Source organism: Falco cherrug, chromosome 19 (assembly GCF_023634085.1).
Source record: "Falco cherrug isolate bFalChe1 chromosome 19, bFalChe1.pri, whole genome shotgun sequence".
Taxonomy (NCBI): Eukaryota; Metazoa; Chordata; class Aves; order Falconiformes; family Falconidae; genus Falco; species Falco cherrug.
Window position 1 is genome coordinate 4,636,266 of NC_073715.1, and position 19,016 is coordinate 4,655,281.

The 19,016-nt window shown below is 62.6% G+C and overlaps 3 protein-coding genes across 4 annotated transcripts in view; 1 reads left to right on the forward strand and 2 right to left on the reverse strand.

Annotated features, from left to right (window-relative positions):
• The window catches only part of ANKRD52 (ankyrin repeat domain 52), a 28,140-nt gene extending 19,951 nt beyond the window's left edge, over positions 1-8,189 (forward strand). For both annotated transcript variants that reach the window (XM_055696620.1, XM_055696622.1), the window contains one exon: positions 409-8,189. In XM_055696620.1, the coding sequence (XP_055552595.1) occupies positions 409-653 (245 nt within the window). In that variant the 3' untranslated portion in view covers positions 654-8,189. The remainder of the gene's footprint in view (positions 1-408) is intronic.
• Positions 8,190-10,742: 2,553 nt separating this feature from the next.
• SLC39A5 (solute carrier family 39 member 5) lies at positions 10,743-17,206 on the reverse strand. Its single transcript, XM_055697240.1, has 12 exons — positions 17,192-17,206; positions 16,790-16,958; positions 15,185-15,647; positions 14,954-15,137; positions 14,656-14,831; positions 13,858-14,082; positions 13,650-13,782; positions 13,510-13,570; positions 13,236-13,436; positions 11,687-11,767; positions 11,423-11,613; positions 10,743-11,346 (listed from the first exon to the last, which is right to left on the reverse strand). Exons 1-12 carry the CDS (start codon positions 17,204-17,206, stop codon positions 11,197-11,199), a joined length of 2,049 nt encoding a protein of 682 aa, XP_055553215.1. The 3' UTR covers positions 10,743-11,196.
• NABP2 (nucleic acid binding protein 2) lies at positions 17,033-18,960 on the reverse strand. Its single transcript, XM_055696827.1, is given in 9 exon segments — positions 17,033-17,461; positions 17,463-17,519; positions 17,522-17,583; positions 17,704-17,770; positions 17,882-17,963; positions 18,067-18,138; positions 18,240-18,378; positions 18,467-18,561; positions 18,868-18,960. Coding segments are annotated over 8 exon segments (612 nt in total). The 5' UTR covers positions 18,546-18,561; positions 18,868-18,960; the 3' UTR covers positions 17,033-17,407.
• Between the last annotated feature and the right edge of the window lie 56 nt (positions 18,961-19,016).

The following is a 19,016-nucleotide window of genomic DNA, read 5'->3' on the forward strand; positions in this document are numbered from 1 at the left end:
CCACCCCACCCCCCCCGTGCATCTTCTGGTGGCTGGCTGCCTCTCCTGCCAGGCACAAAACCTGCCCAGCCTGAGCCAGCAATAAGCTGTTGACTCACTCGCAAGTTGGCAGAAACTGGTTGTTGTGGCCAGAAGCTTTTTCTCCCAGTGGTTCTTGCTCTGCTGGAATACCTTTAAGTTGTGGAAAACCGTCGTGTCTGCCATGCTGCCAGGGCTTCTCAGCCCCTTTTTATTCATCTCCTACTGATCCTGGCACACTTAAAAGCAGTTGCTGCGATTGCCGGTGCCCAGAAGCGGGGTCTTTTGAGATAGAGAAATATAACGCAGGGGGGAAAAACGCCCCGACCGAAGCGTTCCCCGGGGAAGGCGCCCACCCGGGGCGATCCCTCACCCCTGGATTTCTTCTAGGTCATACCCCAGCCTTGGCATGCGCCCCCAACAAGGACGTTGCCGACTGCCTGGCACTTATCCTCTCCACCATGAAGCCTTTCCCACCTAAAGACGCCATCAGCTCTTTCAGCTTCAACCTCCTCAAGAACTGCGGCATTGCAGCCAAAACCGCCGCCTGCGGGGCTCTGCCCAACGGCAGCACCTGCCCCTACAGCAAGGACCGGCACAATGCCATCGGCTTGGACGGCTGTTACTCGGAGTAGCTTAAACTATGGGTGACCTAATATCTTATTATATTTATTTAGAAATTCTATAAATATAGGGCACTTTAAAGGAGAACAAGACTGGGCAGGCCTTCTAGCGTGGCCGGGTAGACCAAGAGTTCAGAGCTTCCTCTTCTCGCTGGATTGCCAGCGTGGTGTCAAAGCTGTTAATTGGTTTAACGAGCAGCTGGCAGTGCCGTTCCCGTCCCCTGCCCTTTCTCGGCCCTCTCCCCGTCAGCGTGTGCTCGCACCCCTCTGACGGCAGGGCAGGAGAGGGATGCTGTGGGATTAGGGCTTTGCCCAGCCGAGGCGGGTACCACCATCCACTGGCCCGCAGATGGAAAGGGGTTCCCCACCCCACCCCCCGGCCCAGAGCTTTCAGGGAGGGTTGAAATCAATTCTGGCATTTCCCAACGCCCTGTGCCAGCCTCCTGCCCTGCCTTGCCTGGGGGCTGCCCCCCAGGGCTGCCCCGAGCCCCCCGCTCCCTCCGGCTGGGATGGGGAAGCCTGAACTCTTGGTGGGATGGGGGGGGGTGGGAGTCTTTGGGAATTGGCTGGTCTTGCAGGCGCTGGGGTGGGTGTTAGCTCCTGGCCAAGTGCCACTGTAACTGCTCCTCTCTTGCAATCACTTTTTTTCTCACGCTCATCCTTCGATTCCAATACAAACACTTGAATCAAGATCTACTGTACCTGGGACACTAAAATATCCTTTTGGCAGCTGTCATTTATATGCAAAAACGGGTGCTGCTGCCCAACCCCGCGGTCGGCTGGCTGCGGATGCGCTGCTGGAGCCTCCCTCCCCACACCAGGCACTTTAGGGATTCTGTTGGTTGGTTGTTTTTTTTTTTTTTTTTCCTTGGCAAAATGTCGGATCCTAAGAAATTATTCTTTTTTGAATTTTCGTTCTCTGTTTTGCGTGGCTGTTTCCATGCGAGAGTCAGTGTTGCTTTTTTTAAAAAAAAAAAAAAGTTATTTATAAAGAAACGAGCATTTACCTTTAAAAAAACAACAAAAACCATAAAAAAAATTCTGAAAGTTTTAGCCTTTTAATAAGGAAAAAAATGCACTTCAAAGTCCTTATTCACAACCCTGAGTAAGTCTGTGTTTATTTTTCTAATGCAGCATCTTGGCAGGTTTATTAGCGTGCGTGTATGTGGGATCATTGTTTTTTGTTTCGGGTTTTCTTTTTTTAATTTTAGAAATCATATTTATAATGCAGGTTTGAAGCAGTCGAGAACGTTGCACTGTTTGTTTTTTTTGGGTTTGTTTTTTTTCCATTGGTTTTTGGGTTTGTTTTTTTCCTTCTGAATTACTGTAACAGTATCGTGTGCAAAAAAACAATACTCTTTCTCCATATCACGAGTCTGTTCAAAGCCAAAGACTGGGATGCAGAGAACGAGAACGGGCTGACAGGGCAACAAGCATTTCGGGAACCATCTTCTCCCCCGACCTCCTCTCCCTCCGCAGCCTTGCCGAAAGCCAGGAGCGCAGGGCTGGGGCTCCTGCCCCGTCGCCACCCCTGGGGGCATCCCAGCGTGATCCCACTGGGATGGGAGCAGGGAGAAAAGGATCCCTTTCTCCCCACCGAGTCCTTGGTGGCCGCTCGCCTCCTCTTTGCCGGTGAGACTGCGACGGGACGGCACGAGCCTTGCGCTGCGGCTCTTCTGCCCAGCGCTTCAGAGAGAAAAAGCATTTCCGTAACCAAAATAAGGTATTACGTCTTTTTTTCTTCTTGTTTTGGGTTTTTTTTTTTTTTTTTAAATAGTTTCTAAATGAAGGTGGCTCCTGTTAGCGCAGTGTTTGTCGGGTTTAGGTTGTGGTGTGGAGCGGGCACTGGAGCCGGCCGTTCCCAGTGGAGGCTCCCGGTGGGTGAGGGTGCTGCTGGCAGCCCGCAGGGAGCGTCCCCTCGCACTGTTTCTTTCTTTTACCAAAGCCAAACTTTTAGAACCAAATAATGAAGTTTCAGTCTTGGCCTTTGGGTGATAAGCACATTTTCTTCATGTTTCACGTAGGAGTTATTCCCAGAGGGGAGCGGGCTCGGGGGCTTCTCGTTGCTCTCGCTCTGCACCAGCTGCCGGCGGAGCTCGGTCCCCCCGGCCCGTTGCCCACCCGCACTTCGTTCAGCAAAGCACTTGAGAAATTTGCCCTTGGCAAGATCTCGGAGCAGGAGGGATGCTCAGCCTGGTCCCTGGAGGGCTCCGCTCCCTGCGTGCTGGGGTCCGGGGTGCTTCTGACGGGCAAGACTCCTCTGGCTGCTCCGGAGGGATTTTCCCGTTCCAGACCGCGAGCCCCGCTCCACCCCGCTCTCTGCAAGGTGGTGGCAACGGCTTGTTGGGCCAGTGGGTCCCCTCCTTCGGTGCCAGTGGAGGATCGTGTCCCTGGCTGACCGCATCTCCCCCTCCCCGCTCCCCCCCAACCCTCTAGCTTGAAAGAAAGTGTTAACCTTTCTGCACCGAATACCTCAGTTCGGAACCAGAATAAACTCACGAAACTTGAATAAAAAGATCCTTTTTGAAGATCCTTTTCAGTATTCTACAGAGGAGAACTGGAAAAAGAGACTTGTTTACATTGCTGTCAAGTCCGCACTTGCCTCTTGCAGCTCTTTCCCTTTCTGGGAGGAATTTAGGCATCACTTTATCTCTTCTCGCTGCTGGCCCTCACCCTCACTGCAGGGCAGGAAAATGGGTCCAAAGTCCTGAGCTGTCGTCTTCAAGGGCTAAAGTACTTTTTCAGGCACACGGAGGGGCTGAGCTGCCACCGGCCCTGGCGCGGGTGACGATTCCCCGGGATGGGGACGGGTTCACAGCGGGGCAGACCCGGGGGCCGTGACAGCTCCATCCTCTTGAGCGATGCTCCGGCTCTCCCGGCGTCAGCTGGGAAAAGCTGGGAGGCACCGGCAGAGCTGGACCATCCCACGCTGCACCCGCTGCCGGAGGGACGTGGCTGTGCCCCTCCTGCCCTGGTCCTCGATGCCGGGCGGCTTTAGCATCGCCGGTGGGGGATGGGACTCCAGCACCGTTTCACTTGAACACAGCTTTTTCCTGTAGCCAGGGTGAGAGCGTTCCTTAGAGCACATGGAGAATGCTGCTTTTCCTTCACCTCCCCCCCCCCCCTTATTTTTTGGACTATTATTGTGGTTTTCAGTTTCTTGGTTTAGAGAAGAATACTGATCTCTCTTTTGGCCTTGTTTCTGTGCTACGACGTGTTACCTTCCGCTCAACATGACGACGAAAACTATGACGAGACAATCAATGTGATCTCTGTAAGGGCTTCTCCATTTCTTCTCTGCGGCACCATGCTTTATCTACGCGCGTTCTTTGCTCTTAGCGAGGATCTTTTTCTCCCCTCCCCTTGTGTCTTATTAAAAATAATAATAATAATGATAATAATAATAATAATGATGGAGGGAAACGAGGTTTCAGCAGCGCATCCGTAGCCTTGGGAGCACATGGGAGGAAACATGGGGGGGGGGGGGGGAGGGGGGGAAGGGGGGACGTGCGGCCAGTTTCCTTGCGGGTCCCAGTCTTGTTCTCCTTTAACGCTGTATTGTATACATTTGACAGCACAGCTTGACAATTTAAGTAATAATCGAAGTGTTTGGTAATAATGCATTATTTTGCTAAACGAGATTTGTGATGGTTTCCCTAGTGCATTGTAAAGAGGGATGGAGGGAAACTTCCGCTGCCCTGCCCCCACCCCACCCCCGACCCCTCGGCTGGGGGCTCCCCCAAATCTTCCTTCCCATGGACCTTGATGCCAAAGTTGGACCATTCCCGCTTAGCGTTCTGCCGGCGCCCGGCATCCATTTGGTGTAGCTTTCACCAAGCAGCGACTTTTTTGGCTTCCCCCCACCCCCCACCCCGATACTTCAACCTCTTGGTTTTGAAGACGCAGGCACCGGATCACCCATCCCCCTCCGCTGCCCCCCAAAAAAAGGAAGTTTCTCTCCGCCCCCTTGGTCCAAAGCACTTGCTTCAAGTAATAAGCACTTTTGTTAAAGCATGAGTCTGGATTCCCTTTAGCATCCCACGGGATTAGAGAGCAGCAAGAGCGGAAGGGATAAGAGAGTGTCTTTGGGTTTGGTTTTTTTTTTTTTTTTTAATTTTTTTTTTCATTTTTGATTTTAAAAAGTTTGTTTCTAGGGAATGAATGAACAAAGGGAAAGTTGCGTTTTTCGAGAGAGAAGTAAAAAAAAAAAACCACACAAAAAAAAAAAAAAAAAAAAAAAAGAAGAAAACCAACAGCACAAATACATTTCAAAACTCAAAAGGTGTATTTGCACTGCCATTGCGAGAGAAAGGGGCTGCCAGCCCTGCGGCCCCGCTGAGCCATATAAACTGCTGACAAACACTGAATGTAACGTCCTTGCGGAGGGCAGCCCGGGGAGGCCGGGCTTGGCTTTATTCTTGACAGGCACTTCAATGAAAATTCAAAAATAACCTAACGAGGATGAGAATCTGGTTGGTGTTTCTTTTGTTGTCGCTGTTCCCCAGCTGCAGGCAATTGGAAATTTTGGGGGTTTTCTATAGGAAAAATGTTTCCCCCCTTTTCCCCATCCCCTTCTCCCCCTCTGCCCCATCCCTGTCCTGGACGGAGCATGGAGCTCCCTTGACCAAAAGCGAGATGCAGATGAGACACCCCCCTCCCACCCCAGCCCCCATCGACCACATCCTGGGGCTGGAATCCGGCAGATATAAAAGTAGCACTAAAAACAAAGCAAAATCTCCAAAAATATGGAACAGAGTTTTGTTGGTCTTGGCTTTGTTTTTTTTTTACTATTTTTTTTTTTTGTTTTTACTGTTTGTTTGAAACACTTGGAGTGTGACAGTGATTCTGCAGGTCCCCCGGGGTCCCCCAGCGTGTGCGGGGTCAGGTCTGAGTGAGAAACAAGAGGAAAACCAAAACAAAGAACAAAAAACTGCAAAGACCCCAGAAACAATCTTTTTCTTTTGATTTTATTGTGTCGTTTGGTGGGGCAGGGGGATGGGCCCAGGGAGCTCCCTTGGCTCGAGGCTCCCCGTGTCCCCCCGCCTGCCGCAGGGACCACAAATGGGGGGGACCTCAGGGGTCCCCCCCAGGCGCGACCGTCGGGGTGGGACTTGTGCAGGCTGCCAGCCCACACGCTCACCTTTGCCTTCAGTAAGAAACCAAAGGAAAAACCAACCCCTTCCATCCAGGATACTGGCACAGACATGCGGATTCTTTGGTTTGGGTTTGGGGTTTGGTTTTTTGTTTTTCTTCTTTTTCTTTCCTTTTTTCCCCTCCTTTTCGTTGTTTTTGTTTGTTTTTCTCCAAGGACGCGAGGAAGCTGTTCAAACCTCTTCTCCTGGCTGAATTTTTTCTGGGCTCAGCAGTGCTGGGTGCACTTGAAAAGAGGAAAAAAAAGCAAAACAAACAACAAAAAAAAACCAAAAAACAAAAACCGAAAAAAACCCAAAAAACCCAACAAAGCTGAGACTTGGCCGAAGCATCGGCGGGAGCTTCGGAGCGGGGAGGCGGAGGGTAACGTATACACGAGGCGAGGGAGCTGCCGGGAGCTCGCCGAGGGGGAGCAGGGGCTCTTTGCATCGCGGCTTTTTAGTTCAACTAAAATCTGCGCGGATGAGGCTGGAACGGGATGGAGTGGGAGCCCCCGAGGGGCAGGGCGGGGAAGGGGGGATGCATCCCTAAGGATTCGAAGGCATCTGTAGCAAGCTCTGTGTCTTTACAATATCCTATGTGTAAATGCTGCACCTCTGTATATTATGCACATAAACATTTCTTTGAATAAGATAGGACAGACCTCATCAGCAGTCAGGTATAAATGACTTTTCCTCTTCTGTGTCTCGGTGTTCTGGCGTGCGTGTGTGTGCAAGCGGTTCATGTGCGGGTTCGTGTGTCTGGCCATTGTCTGAGCTTCCCGCGCAGGGGAGGTGGAGGGGGAAAAACAAAAAAAACAAACAAAAAAAAAACAAACAAAAAAAAAAAAAAAAAAGAGGAAAAATAGCCTTACTCGACCCAGTCGTATCGATATTGTTCATCAACTTGAAAATAATAAAGTTCAATGCATGGAAGAGCCGCGGTGCATGGCCGTGGGTGTGATGTTTTGGAGATCCAGGATGCCGAGCGTCTTGTGCATCCCAAAGCTCTCGGTGCTGCTGGGGTTTCTCCTGTAGCTGCAGAGGGTGGGCGGCTGCCTCGAGGGCCGGGTCCTTCCTCCTGTCCTTTTCATATTTTTTTTCTTTTTTTCCTGAAGCCGTAGGGAGCGAATTCCTCTCGTTTGACCAAAACTGCCATTTCTGTGGTGCTCTGCACTTGGTCTCCAGGGCTTGTCGTCGGTCCTGGGAGCGCCCGGGGTGCTGCAGGTCCTCACCGTGCTGCTCTGCCTGCCCGTGGCCGGCACTGCCCGTCCGCCCGCAGACCTGCTGCTGGCGTCCTCGCCGCGAGAGCCAAAGGACGTGGAGATGGAGCCGCCGGTCTGGTTAGTCCGAGTCAGCTGAAACGCGGTGGCTGGTGGAGGGGTCCCAGCGGAGGGGTCCCAGCCTCGCCGCAGGATGGGGCGGGTGGGCACCACTGGGGCAGCTGGATGCTGGCAGCATCCCGTTCCTGAATTTTGCACTATGTGAAATGTGGCCAGTGTAGGAGGTAGGGGGTGTGGAGGGGGCACGCTGCCCCGCTCCTGCCTGCAAGAAACCTGGGGAGGGTGGGGGGTGACCAAAAGCAAAGGTGGCGCAGGGCTGGTGGTGGCTGCGAGGGTCCCGACAGGCTGGGAGCTACGGTGCAGGGAGCTCGGGGGGGGGGGGGGTGTTAAGACAAAACCAGAGCCGGTCCTGAGCGTGGGACTTGAGAATGTTTTTCCTGCTTGAAGGTACCAACCAGAACGGTTGCATTCTTCAGCATCCCCCGTCGCGTGCCGGAGCAGGGCTGGGGGGGTGCTGTGCAGGGGCTGGGGGGTGCTGTGCAGGGGCTGGCTGTGGCTGCGAGTGGAATGGTGCTCAGAGCCGGTCCTTGTCCTTCTGTGTCCCAGAAACTTCTCGCGTGCCCTGTCACGGTTCCCTTGGCCCTTACCAGCGTGGGGCTCAGCGGAGGGGAGGTGGGGTGGGCAGAGGGGGGCTCAGGGCAAAACCTGGGGCCCAGCTGGTTTGGCGAGGGGATGGAGCCTGAATTCCAGCCTGGCAGGCGGGGTCCTTCCCAGGGTCACATCCTTGCTTGTCCCCCTGGGCCGGCATCCCCACGGCGGCCGTGCTCCGCTGCAGCTGGTGGGCACACACGTCCCGAAGCGACCTCGGCAGCGCAGGCTTGAAAATTGCACTGAAATTGTTCCGTGCCAGTCCCTCTCCCCCCCCGGCTGACTGGGATTTCTAGTTTGAGCCCTCTGTTTCTCCTGCCAGCCTGCGTTCCCTCTCCTGCACGCCCCAAACCCAACGAGGCTCCCGTTCCCAGTGGTGAGAGCCAGGAGCTCCCACCGCATCCCAGCGCGACGGAGCACGGGACTGGGCAGGGAGCTGCCTGGCCTGTGGCGGGGGAGCTTCCCGACACTTCCCCGCTCTTTGTGTCCAGCAAACGTCATTAAACGCGGCAGGGCATCGGGCTGGATCCCACCGTGGGCTGGGATTTCACGTGAGTTGGTGTCTGGGCAGGGCTGGCCGTTAAATAGCATGTGTGTGCCGGGGGATCCAGTGCTGCCGGTTGGAGACCCCCCTGGATCCCGGCGTTCCGAGACCTCTCCAGGGTCCGGAGTGTGGCTCCGTGTACCCCTGTGCGTGCCCTGCCCCTGCTCCCTCTCAGCCGGCACCCCCCGTAGCTCTAAGGATTTCAGAGCCCTCCAAGACCCTTGCAAAAAGTCCTTTTCAAGTCATTCGGTCAGTTCTTCCCTTCCTTTTTCCTCCTTGATAAGTATGGAAGGGAGTTTTACGGAGATTTGCTTCGTTTCGCACCCGTCCCGCAGCAGGGGAGCACAGGCTGGTAGCGGAGGGCTCGGACCCCCGGCCCCCTGCAGCTGGGTCTCGCACCGGGCGACCCGCAGCCCTTTCGGCTGGTCCCACCAGCTGGTCCATGTTTGACGCCTGTTACATCCCCTCCCGGACCATGTTTTGATGCCCTCCGGCTGCTCTGGGGAGGCAGCGGTGGGTCCTCTGCCCGTCGCTCGTCCCTCGTGGGTGTCCAGTGCGGTGGGTGTCAGGAGGGGTCTTGGGGCATCTCCGTGTCCGGCTGTGGATGAGCCAAACGCGGGAAGCGGGGCGCTGGCGCTTGGCAGAGCCGCTCCTCGGGCATCCCCGAAGCAATCGGCACCTGGCTGCCCTTGTGGGGACTGAAGCCCACCCTCAGTCACCACAGGCCGGGGAGCAGCAGGGACATTTCGCTCGTCCCCCTCGGCTGCACCCCGGGGCGCTGCCAGCGCCTTGGACGCTTCGGTCCCTGGTGCTGGATTTTGGGCTGTTTCAGACTTTTGGAGGGGGCAGAGTGCGACGTTCCCAGGGGAGAGGACCTGAGCTGGTTCCTCTCCCAGCTCCGTCTGCTCTGGGCACCCCGAGCCCCTGCGCTTCAGGGGGTGCCCCGGTGCGAGAGACCCTAGGGATGGGGGGGCACCGATCCCCCATCCGCCCCGTGCCAGGCTGGCCAGCTGCGTCCAGAGAGGAGCTCTGTGCCGTGGGAAGAGCCAGGGCGGGATGGCGGAGCCTCTTCGGGCTCATTTGTGGGGTGTTAGATAACGAAGAGCTGCTTGAATTTGCGTTTTCTCTGCACTGTTCACACCTACCTCTGGCAATAGCGGGGCTGGGGCGCGGGGCTGGGGAAATCCTTTCCCACCTCACGGCGCTGGAGCACGGCTGTGGCGCACGCAGCGAGGGCAGGAGCCACCGGGCTCTACCCGTACCAGGCAAGCCCCCTTCTCCCGGCACGGCAAGGTGGGGGTCGAGGGGGAGAGCGGCCCCAGGTGAGCCCCTCACCCCCCAGCCCCCCCCCCCCCCCCCCCCCCCCCCCGGCTCGGTGCCCGTGCCAGCCCCGCACGCTTAGCATCACCCGCGTGTCCTGGGTAGCAGCTGCTCCGTCTCCTCCGAAGGTGTTTTTATTTTAACTCCCCGGCTTCGTTCCCCTCCGGTGCACTGAAATGTGGAACCTGCTGAGCAAAAAGCAGCGTGCGGTCGCGCTGATGTTCGTCAGCAGCGTGGCCTTAATTGGCAGCCGTTCTTGCTGAGGGCCTTTAACGTGGATGCCTTTGTCCTTGGGCAGGGAGGGAGAGGCAAGCGTGCCAGTGTCAGGGGACGGTGCCCGAAGCGTCCCCGCCATCGGCACCGTCCCCAGCTGGCAGAGGCAGGGTCCGCGCTCTGTCCTGCGGTACAGATCCCGGCGTCGATCCCGGTGCCGATCCCGGTGGTTCAGGCGTCTCCCTCCCCTCTGTAGCGCTTCATCCTTCAACCACTGGTTCAAAGCACAAGTGCGTGGCCCGGCGAGGAGGGCTCCGCTCTGGGGGGCACGCGGGGGCTCCCAGCCCCTCGTCCCCCCTGCACACCCACCCTGTGAGACCCGCCGCAAGTAGGGTAGAATTTTGATGTGCAATGTAAAAAATTAAAAAAAAAAGAAAAAAAAAAAAGTATGAAATCCCCCCCGGGGCCGTCGCGGCGGCCTCGAGGTGCCGGGTGCCTTGGTGGGCAAACTGAGCCATGTCCCCCCACGCTTGCTGGGTTCTCGCCCTTCTCCGGAGCAGGCGCCCCAGAGAGCCCCGAAATCAGCCCCCCCCCTCCCCCCCCCCAGCCAAGCACTTGTCTCTGGGCAGAGGAAACCGGAGCGAGCAGAATCCCAGCGTGTGGGGCGAGGGGAACGCAGAACCGTTCAGCCCCCGGGCTGTCCTAGGGCACGTGTGAGGCGGTACGTAGGAGAAGGAAATCAGCCCAACAAGCCATCCGTCCCCGCCGCGCAGACGCTACCCCCTCAGCTCCTCACCCCTGCCTGAGCCTAGTGAGCGGTGACTTTTGTCTCAGATATGTTCCATATATGTATTTTCAGAAATCCTGCATCACCTTCGGGGAGGGAGGGAGGGAGGGGGGGTGGGTGGGAAAGGAACTAAAAAGAAATAAAAAAAAATAGAAAGGAAAAAAAGAAAAAAAGAAAAAAGCATTCAGACTTGATCTATTTTATACAATGTAAGCTGCGACCAAGTCCTGTTATTCATATTGTGGCTTTGAATCAATTATGTTTATTAAAATGCTATTGCTTCTATGTCCTGTCATCCTTTCTCCGCTAAAGGCTGGTCCGGGGCGAGCGGGAAGGGGACACGCACTCGGTGTCACCCCGGAGCAGGACATGCGAGTGCCCCACTGCCATCCCACCCTGGGGGGCACTGGGCGCCCTGGGAGGGGACACGGGGCGCAAAAAGGGGACCCCACATCCTCTCCCCCCACGGAGCCTTCCAGGGATGGCGGCTGCTGCTGAGGGTCTCGGGAGGAGGGGAGACAGTCCAGTCCTGGGGGCGTGCTGAGGGTCCTGCCGTCCTTCCAGCTGAGCCGCCGTGCTTCCCTGCTCCCGGGTGGCCGTGGGGGCGCGTGGGGCCAAGCCCCGGGGATGCTCAGGGCTGCAGCCAGGCATGGATGTGTCCCTCGGCGAGGGCGATGCCCAGCATGATGCCGCTGCCCAGCAGGAACCCCGTGTTCTGCAGGAGGAAGCAGCCCCAGGTGCCCTCGCCAGGGGTCTCGGCACGCCGCAGCGTCTCGGGGAGCTGGGGCAGAGCAGGGGCTCAGTGGGGCCGGCACGGGGTCCAGCACCCTGGCCGTCCCCCCAGCCTCCCCCCTTACCATGTCAGCCAAGGCAACGTAGAGGAAGATGCCGGCGGTGGTGGTGAGGATCCAGGGGGTGAGGTGGGATGCGCTCTGCCCCACGGCCACCCCCACCGCTGCCCCCAGGCAGGAGAGCAGGGCCGAGAGCAGGTTGAGGAGCAGGATGGTGCGGGGAGCCGTGCCCGCCCGGAGCAGCACTGCCAGGTCACCTGCGGCAAGAGGAGGGTGGGTGGTGGGGGGGCCGCGGGGGTGCCAGGGCTGGGGGGGGGACCAGACACCTACCCAGCTCGTGAGGCAGCTCGTGGCAGAGCACGGCCAGCGCGGTGCTGAGGCCGCTGGAGAGGCTGTGGGAGAAGGCGGCACCTGCGGGAAGAGGGTCCTTCGCCCCAGACCTGCATGGACCCTGTGCCCCGATGCACTGCACAGCCCTGTCCCTGTGCCCCTGGGCACCGTGCACCCTGGGCACCCCTCGTGTCCCTGTCCCTGTCCCTGTGCCTCAACGCACTGTGCACCCCGTGCACCGCTGTCCCTGTGCCCCCGATGCACTGCACGCCCTGTACACCCCCTGTGGCTCACCCCTTGTCCCCCTGTCCCTGTGCCCCGATGCACCATGCACCCCATGCACCAATTGTGTCCCTGTCCCTGTCCCCCGATGCACTAGCACCCTGCGCACCCCCTGTCCCTGTGCCTCAACGCACCACGCACTCCTGTCCCTGTGCACCCCCTGTCCCTGTGCACCCCTTGCCCCTCTCTCCCTGTGCCCCAATGCACTGGCACCCTGTGCACCCCTGTCCCTGTGCACCCCTCGTGTCCCTGTCCCTGTGCCTCAACGCACTGTGCACCCCGTGCACCGCTGTCCCTGTGCCCCGATGCACTGCACGCCCTGTACACCCCTGTGGCTCACCCCTTGTCCCCCTGTCCCTGTGCCCTGATGCACCATGCACCCCACGCACCAATTGTCCCCCTGTCCCTGTCCCCCGATGCACTGGCACCCTGGGCACCCCCTGTCCCTGTGCACCCCTTACCCCTCTCTCCCTGTGCCCCAATGCACTGGCACCCTGTGCACCCCTGTCCCTGTGCACCCCTTGTCCCCCTGTCCCTGTGCCCCGATGCACCATGCACCCCATGCACCAATTGTGTCCCTGTCCCTGTCCCCCGATGCACTAGCACCCTGCGCACCCCCCTGTCCCTGTGCCTCAACGCACCACGCACATCCTGTCCCTGTGCACCCCCTGTCCCTGTGCACCCCTTGCCCCTCTCTCCCTGTGCCCCAATGCACTGGCACCCTGTGCACCCCTGTCCCTGTGCACCCCTCGTGTCCCTGTCCCTGTGCCTCAACGCACTGTGCACCCCGTGCACCGCTGTCCCTGTGCCCCGATGCACTGCACGCCCTGTACACCCCTGTGGCTCGGTGCACTGTGGACCCCTGTCCCTGTGCACCCCTTGTCCCCCTGTCCCTGTGCCCCGATGCACCAGCACCCCATGCACTCCTGTCCCTGTGCACCTCCTGTCCCTGTGCACCCCTTGTCTTCCTGTCCCTGTGCCCCAATGCATCGATACCCTGCGCACCCCTATCCCTGTGCCCCGATGCACCATGCACCCCATGCACCAATTGTCCCCCTGTCCCTGTCCCCCGATGCACCAGCACCCTGCACACCCCCGTTCCTGTGCCCTGATGCACCAGCACCCTGCGAACGCCTGTCCCTGTGCACCCCTTGCCCCTCTCTCCCTGTGCCCCGATGCACCAGCACCCCGTGCACCCCCTGTCCCCGTGCACCCCTGTCCCCGTGCGCTCCTTGTCCCCCTGGCTCCATCTCCCCGTGCCCCTCACCGATGGCCAGCCCGTCCGTCAGGTTGTGGACCCCGTCGCCCAGCACCACCATCCAGACAATGTCAGCGGCCCCGGGGCTGAGGGGCAGCGTGGGGCCATGGGAGTGTCCGTGGGAGTGTCCGTGGGGGTGCCCGTGGGGGTGCCCGTGGGGGCTGAGCTCCAGTTCTGGCTCCGGTGCCGTCAGGTGTCGCAGCTCGGCCCCTGCAGTGGGAGAGATGTGGGGTGGGGGCCAGGGCCAGGGGCTACGGGCACTGCAGGGGGTGAGGGGTCCTACCTCCTCGGGATGGTGCCGGGGCCCCCACGACCACACTGGGGGTCTCTCCAGGGGAGCGTCCCTGGGGAAGGCAGAGGCGTCGGGTGCAAAGCCAGAGCCAGTGGCAGCCCCCCGCCCTCCCCAGCGCCCGTGGCTCTCACCGTGGCCCCCCGGCTCCGCCGCAGCATCCCCAGGAGCAGCTCCACCAGGAAGAGCAGGTAGATGCCCCCCAGCACCGCCAGCCCCTGCAGCACCGCAGCCCCTGGCTCCGCCGGTGTCTCCTGGTGCCCCCCCCTGGGCCTGGACACGGGTGACCGGGTGGCTCAGGAGACCCCGACACCCCGGTCCCCCCAGGGTGCCCCACGCCACCTCCAGCCTGCGGGGTGGGGGGTACCTACGTGGGGCCAGAGGTGGAGCAGGGCATCCCCGCAGAGTGTCCCCACGGCCAGCGCCACCAGGAAGGCCAGCAGCGAGCGGAAGAAGCTGCGGCTCAGCAGTGGGACGAGGACGACGGCCAGGGCGGAGGGCACGCTGACAAAGGTGACGGCCAGGAGCCCCCAGCCCAGTGCTGCGGGGCGGGTGAGACCGGCATGGCTGGAGCAGGAGGGTGCAGGACCCCCAGGGATGGGGATGCAGGATGGGGGTCCTTGGGGATGCAGGGATGGGGACTCCAGGAGTGGGAATGTGGGGGGATGGGAACTTGGGGCTGGGGCACGGATGCAGGAATGGTTGATGCAGGGATGGGGTGACAGGGACTGGGGATGTGGGGAGTCACCTCTGGAGGGATCCAGGGTGGCAGTGAGGGGCTGGGGGAGCTGGTGGTGGAGGAGCCGGGGATGGGGACTCAGGGACAAGGTCCACAGTGTGCAGGGACAGGGGACACGGGGACCAGACAGGGGGTACCTGGGGATGGGGGCGCAGGGACAGGGTCCACAGGGTGCAGGGACAGGGGACACGGGGACCAGACAGGGGGTACCTGGGGACGGGGGCGCAGGGACAGGGTCCACAGGGTGCAGGGACAGGGGACACGGGGACCAGACAGGGGGTACCTGGGGACGGGGATGCAGTGATGCGAGACCCGGGGTGATGACAGCCCTGGGAATGGGGCTGCAGGGACTGGGGACCCAACAGGGCCGGGGGCCAGCGAGGGGCCCGGGTTGGGGTTACCTGGCCACAGGGCCCCCCCCGGGGGGAGGCAGTGTCACCTCATCGCTGTGCTGGATGCAGACGCGGCTGTCGATCTGGTAGAGCAGGGCCGGGCAGAGGAGGGTGAACTGCTCCGGCGTCAGCTGCGGCACCGCGTCCAGCCCAAAATTCACCAGCAGCTGGGTGACATTGAGGCACTGGGGGGTGGGGTGGGTAGTGGTGGGTGGCGCTGGGGGGGGTGTGCCCAGCTCCTGGGTCCCGCTGTGGCCCCCCAGGGGCTCCCAGCATGTGGCAGTGGGTGCCCCCCAGCCCCACTCACGTCGTCGTGCGGGTGGTCCACGCTGGAGTGCTCCAAGCCCAGCACCCTCCCCAGCAGGCTCAGGCCAGGCTGGTCCCGCCGGGGTGGTGGTTGGGGGGCCCCGTGGCTCCCAGGGGTGACCCCAGCACTGGGGGGCTCAACGGGCACCGGCTTCATCCAGCTTTTTGTCTGGGATGGCCGCGGGCTGGGTGGGGGGGGCCATGAGCACGAATGAGCCACCCCATGTCACGCCAAGCTTTGGGGGCAGCCCCCCGGCAGCGGGCAAGGCAGGGGGGGGCAGGGGGTGCGTTTCCAGGTACCTGGAGGGGCGGTTGGGTGCCGGGGTGCTGGGTGCCGGGTCCCCGCCATGCTCCCAGAGGGGGGTGCCGGTGCCGGTGCTTCTCCTCCTGCACCTCCAGCAGGTCGAGGTGGCTGACGTGGCCATGGCCGAGCTCCTCGTGCTGGATCTGCACCACCTGCACGCGGCCCAGCCCCAGGCTGCCCAGCAGCCGCGCCAGCCCCTCGAAGGGCAGCGTCCCGTTGGCCCCGTACTGCCCGAAGAGCTGCTGCAGGTAGTAGCCGTGCTCCTGCGCCGCGTCCTGCCCCGGCCCCCCCCCCGGCCCCCAGAGCCAGCAGCCCCAGGGCGCCCAGGAGGAGCCCAGGGGGGCCCATGGGGCCGGATCCTGCAGGCAGCGGCGGGGGGTCCCCGGCAGAGCTGGGGGAGAAAAGGGCGCTGGTGCGAAGGCGGTGGGAGCTGCGGTGTCCCCAAGCCCCCTCGCCGGCCCGTGGGGTGTAGATGTGGGGTGTCCCCCCGCCCTGGGGACAACTGGAAAGCAACAGGCGGCACCAGGGACATGGCGGGGGACACGTGGCCCTGCAGCGGGGCACAGGGACACCCACGGGGGAGTGGGGCTGGGGGGGCTGGGCAAGGCCACCGGCTGTCCTTGTGCCCCCCATCAAGGGACAGGGGCTGGGGGGGGCAGGCAAGGCCACCATCGTGCCCCCCATCATGGGACAGGGGCTGGGGGGACTGGGTAAGGCCACCGGCTGTCCCTGTGCCCCCCATCAAGGGACAGGGGCTGGGGGGACTGGGTAAGGCCACCAGCTGTCCCTGTGCCCCCCATCAAGGGACAGGGGCTGGGGGGACTGGGCAAGGCCACCAACTGTCCCTGTGTCCCCCATCAAGGGACACCCACCCTGGAGTGGGGCTGGGGGGCCGGGCAAGGCCACCGGCTGTCCTCGTGCTCCCCATCGGCTGGGCTGCCAGGGTGGGCGATTGAGGGGGGGGGGGGGGGGCGTGGGGACAAGGCTGGGGGACACACGCGGTGACACTTGTCCTTGAGGGGAAGGTTTTGCAACTGGGGCAGCTTTTGTGTTGGAGTTAATGTTTCACCGGGCAGGGAGATAACGCTGGTGGCACCCCCCCCAGCAGGGCGCGCGCTCCCCCAGCCCCCCACCCGCGCCCCCCAGGCACCCACCCACAGCCCCACCGTGGCCACATCCCCCCCACCCCACCCCCTCCAGCTCCCACCCCACCGTGGGGGCCGTGGGAACAGCGAAGCGCGGGCGGGATGGCCGTGGGGTCCGTCCGCCCCACTCCACGTGGGACCCGGACCCACCGATGCCGTGGGGCCGGGAAAATCCCGTGACTCCGGGAGCTGGCGCCCCGCCGCCATCCCCACCGTGGCGCGAGGCGCCAGGGGTGCCCCCACCCTCCCCAGAGCTGACCCCCCCCCACCTTGGTGGGTCTCACGGCATCATCCCATCTGCGGGGGCCACGTCCCGCTGGGTACCACGCCGGCATCGCCCGCGCCCCCCAGCACCCCCCCGCCGCGCCCCCCCCCCCCAGGGTCTCACCTGGGGCCGCGCTGTGCCGATGGCGGGGGCCGGGGGGCACGCCACTGCCCGTCCCCCGTCCCCGTGCCACGGCCGCACCGTCTGCTGCACCCGAACCGGGGGGGGGGGCAAGGGTCACCAGGCGCTGCTCCCAGCCAGCCCCCGTGGCGGGAGGGGCCGCGGGGAGGGCCTTAAAGGGCGAGGGGGGCCCGGACCCCCCGCCCCGGGGCTGGGGGTGGCGAGCAGGCGAGGCGCAGGCAGGTCAGCCTTCATTAATCAACTTTTATTAACACCTGCCCCAACAGGTCCCAGGCGCCTGCCTTGGCACACACGAGGGCAGGCGGTGGCTGGGGGCGGGGGGGGGGCACAGCCGGGGGGGGGCTGTGGACCCCCAGACCCAGGGGGTGGCCAGGCTGCAGTCGCGCGGCTCAGCCCCATCCTGCCCGGGACCCCCGAGCCCGGCCGGCCCAGGACTGGGGGACCCAGGCCACCCTCGCCCCCCCTGGAGGCACGTGAGTGGGGCCAGCGGGGCCCAGCCAGCCCCCCTCCTCACCCTGGGGGCTGCTCAGGGCCGGGGACCCCCCCTCAAACTGTACCGGGGAGTGGAGGGAGAGGGGCCGTGGGGGGGGTCCCAGCCCGTTATCTTTTGCTGCTCCTCCGCGTCTCCTTGCCATTGCTGACGGGGGCCGGCGGCAGGGCCGGGGTGGCCGGGCTGGCTGCGGGTGATGCGGCCGCTGGGGGGGGTGCGCGGGGAGCGCTGGGGGGGTGCGCGGGGGCCCCCGGGCTCAGCCCATTCCCGTTCTGGCTGTCGGGGGCTGGAAGCGGAGCAGAACACCAGGAGGAAGGTGATGTTGGAGGCACCCTCGAGCTGGGGGGGTGACACCCGGGGGGTCCCTCCTATGTCCCCAAGGTGGGGAGGGGGCTGTGTGACCTACCTGGGGGTGCTGCGGGGGGGCCCTGGCTGGTTTGTGAAGCAGCCGGACTCACGCTCTCGTTCTGGGCCTGCAGAGGAGATGGTGACACCCCAGGTGACACCCCATGTGCCGGAGCGGTCGCGCTCGGGGGGCCAGGGGGGTCTCGGTGGTGCCAGCTTGGGCCCCCCCCCCAACTCACCCCTTTGCTCTGCGACTGCTGCGCCACATACTCGGGGTTGGGCTCGCTGAAGTTGGGCACCTCGGAGTAGACCATGCAGAACCTGCCAGCAAAGGGGGGGCGATGGGGTCCCCCTGCTGCATCCCAGCCCCCCCCCCCCCAACACCCCTCCCTGCTCCAGCGAGACCCCCGGCCCCCCTCCTTACTCGCCAATCTTCTGCAGGTCACCCCCGCGCCCCGTGTAGAGGGTCAGGCAGCCCTTGAAGACAGACGCGTACCTGGGGGGGAAGGGTCGGGGGCGTCAGGCTGGGGGTGTCAGGCCAGGGGGAGCGTTTGGGGGGTGGGTGGGGACCCCGGGGGTGCCCCCTCCCCGTCCTACCCCTTGGTGAGGCGGATGATGTCGCCGGGCTGGATGAGGTTCCCCACATCATCCCACACCGAGATGTTGATGCTGCCCGTCTTGTCGGCCACCTTGCAGGTCCGCACCTCGTGCCCGTCCTTCGTCTTCGTCACCCGGCCTGGGGGTGGCAGGGGGTCAGGGGGGCGGGGGGGGGGGGGGGCGCGTAGCCCCGGCCCGCCCCCCCCCCCCCCCGCCATCACACCCACCCGTCTCCAGCACGATGAAGATGAGGTTGAGGTTCTTCAGCCCCGGTTTCACGTCCTTCACCAGCGTCTCGGTGCTCATGGTGCCGGCGGGGGCCCTGCAGACGCAGCCGTCACCCCCAGCCCCACAAGGGGGACACCGCGGGGGTGGGGGGACACACCGGGGGACACACACCCCCCGGCGCCCCCGGGACGGGCCCCCGGGGATGGGGCTCAGCCAGCGGCGGGGGGCAGCACCGCTGGGACCACCGGGCTCTGGGGCTACCGGGGAGGGGGCTACCAGGGCGGGGGGCTACCGGCCCAGGCCCGGGCGTGCTCGGGGCCCTGCCCTCCCGCCCCGCCGCCAGGGGGCGCTCGCCGGCCCTGCCCGCGCTGCCCCCCCCCGCCCCGCTGCGCGCGCTGACCTGCCGGAGCGCCGCCGCCGCGGGCACTCCCGGAAGTTGCCGGCCGCCACCTCAGGCGGCCAATCAGCGCGCCGGGGTCGGAGGACGTGCCTCTTCTCTGACCAATAGCAGTGCAATAGCAGAAGAAGGCGGGTCCCAGGGGGCGGTAA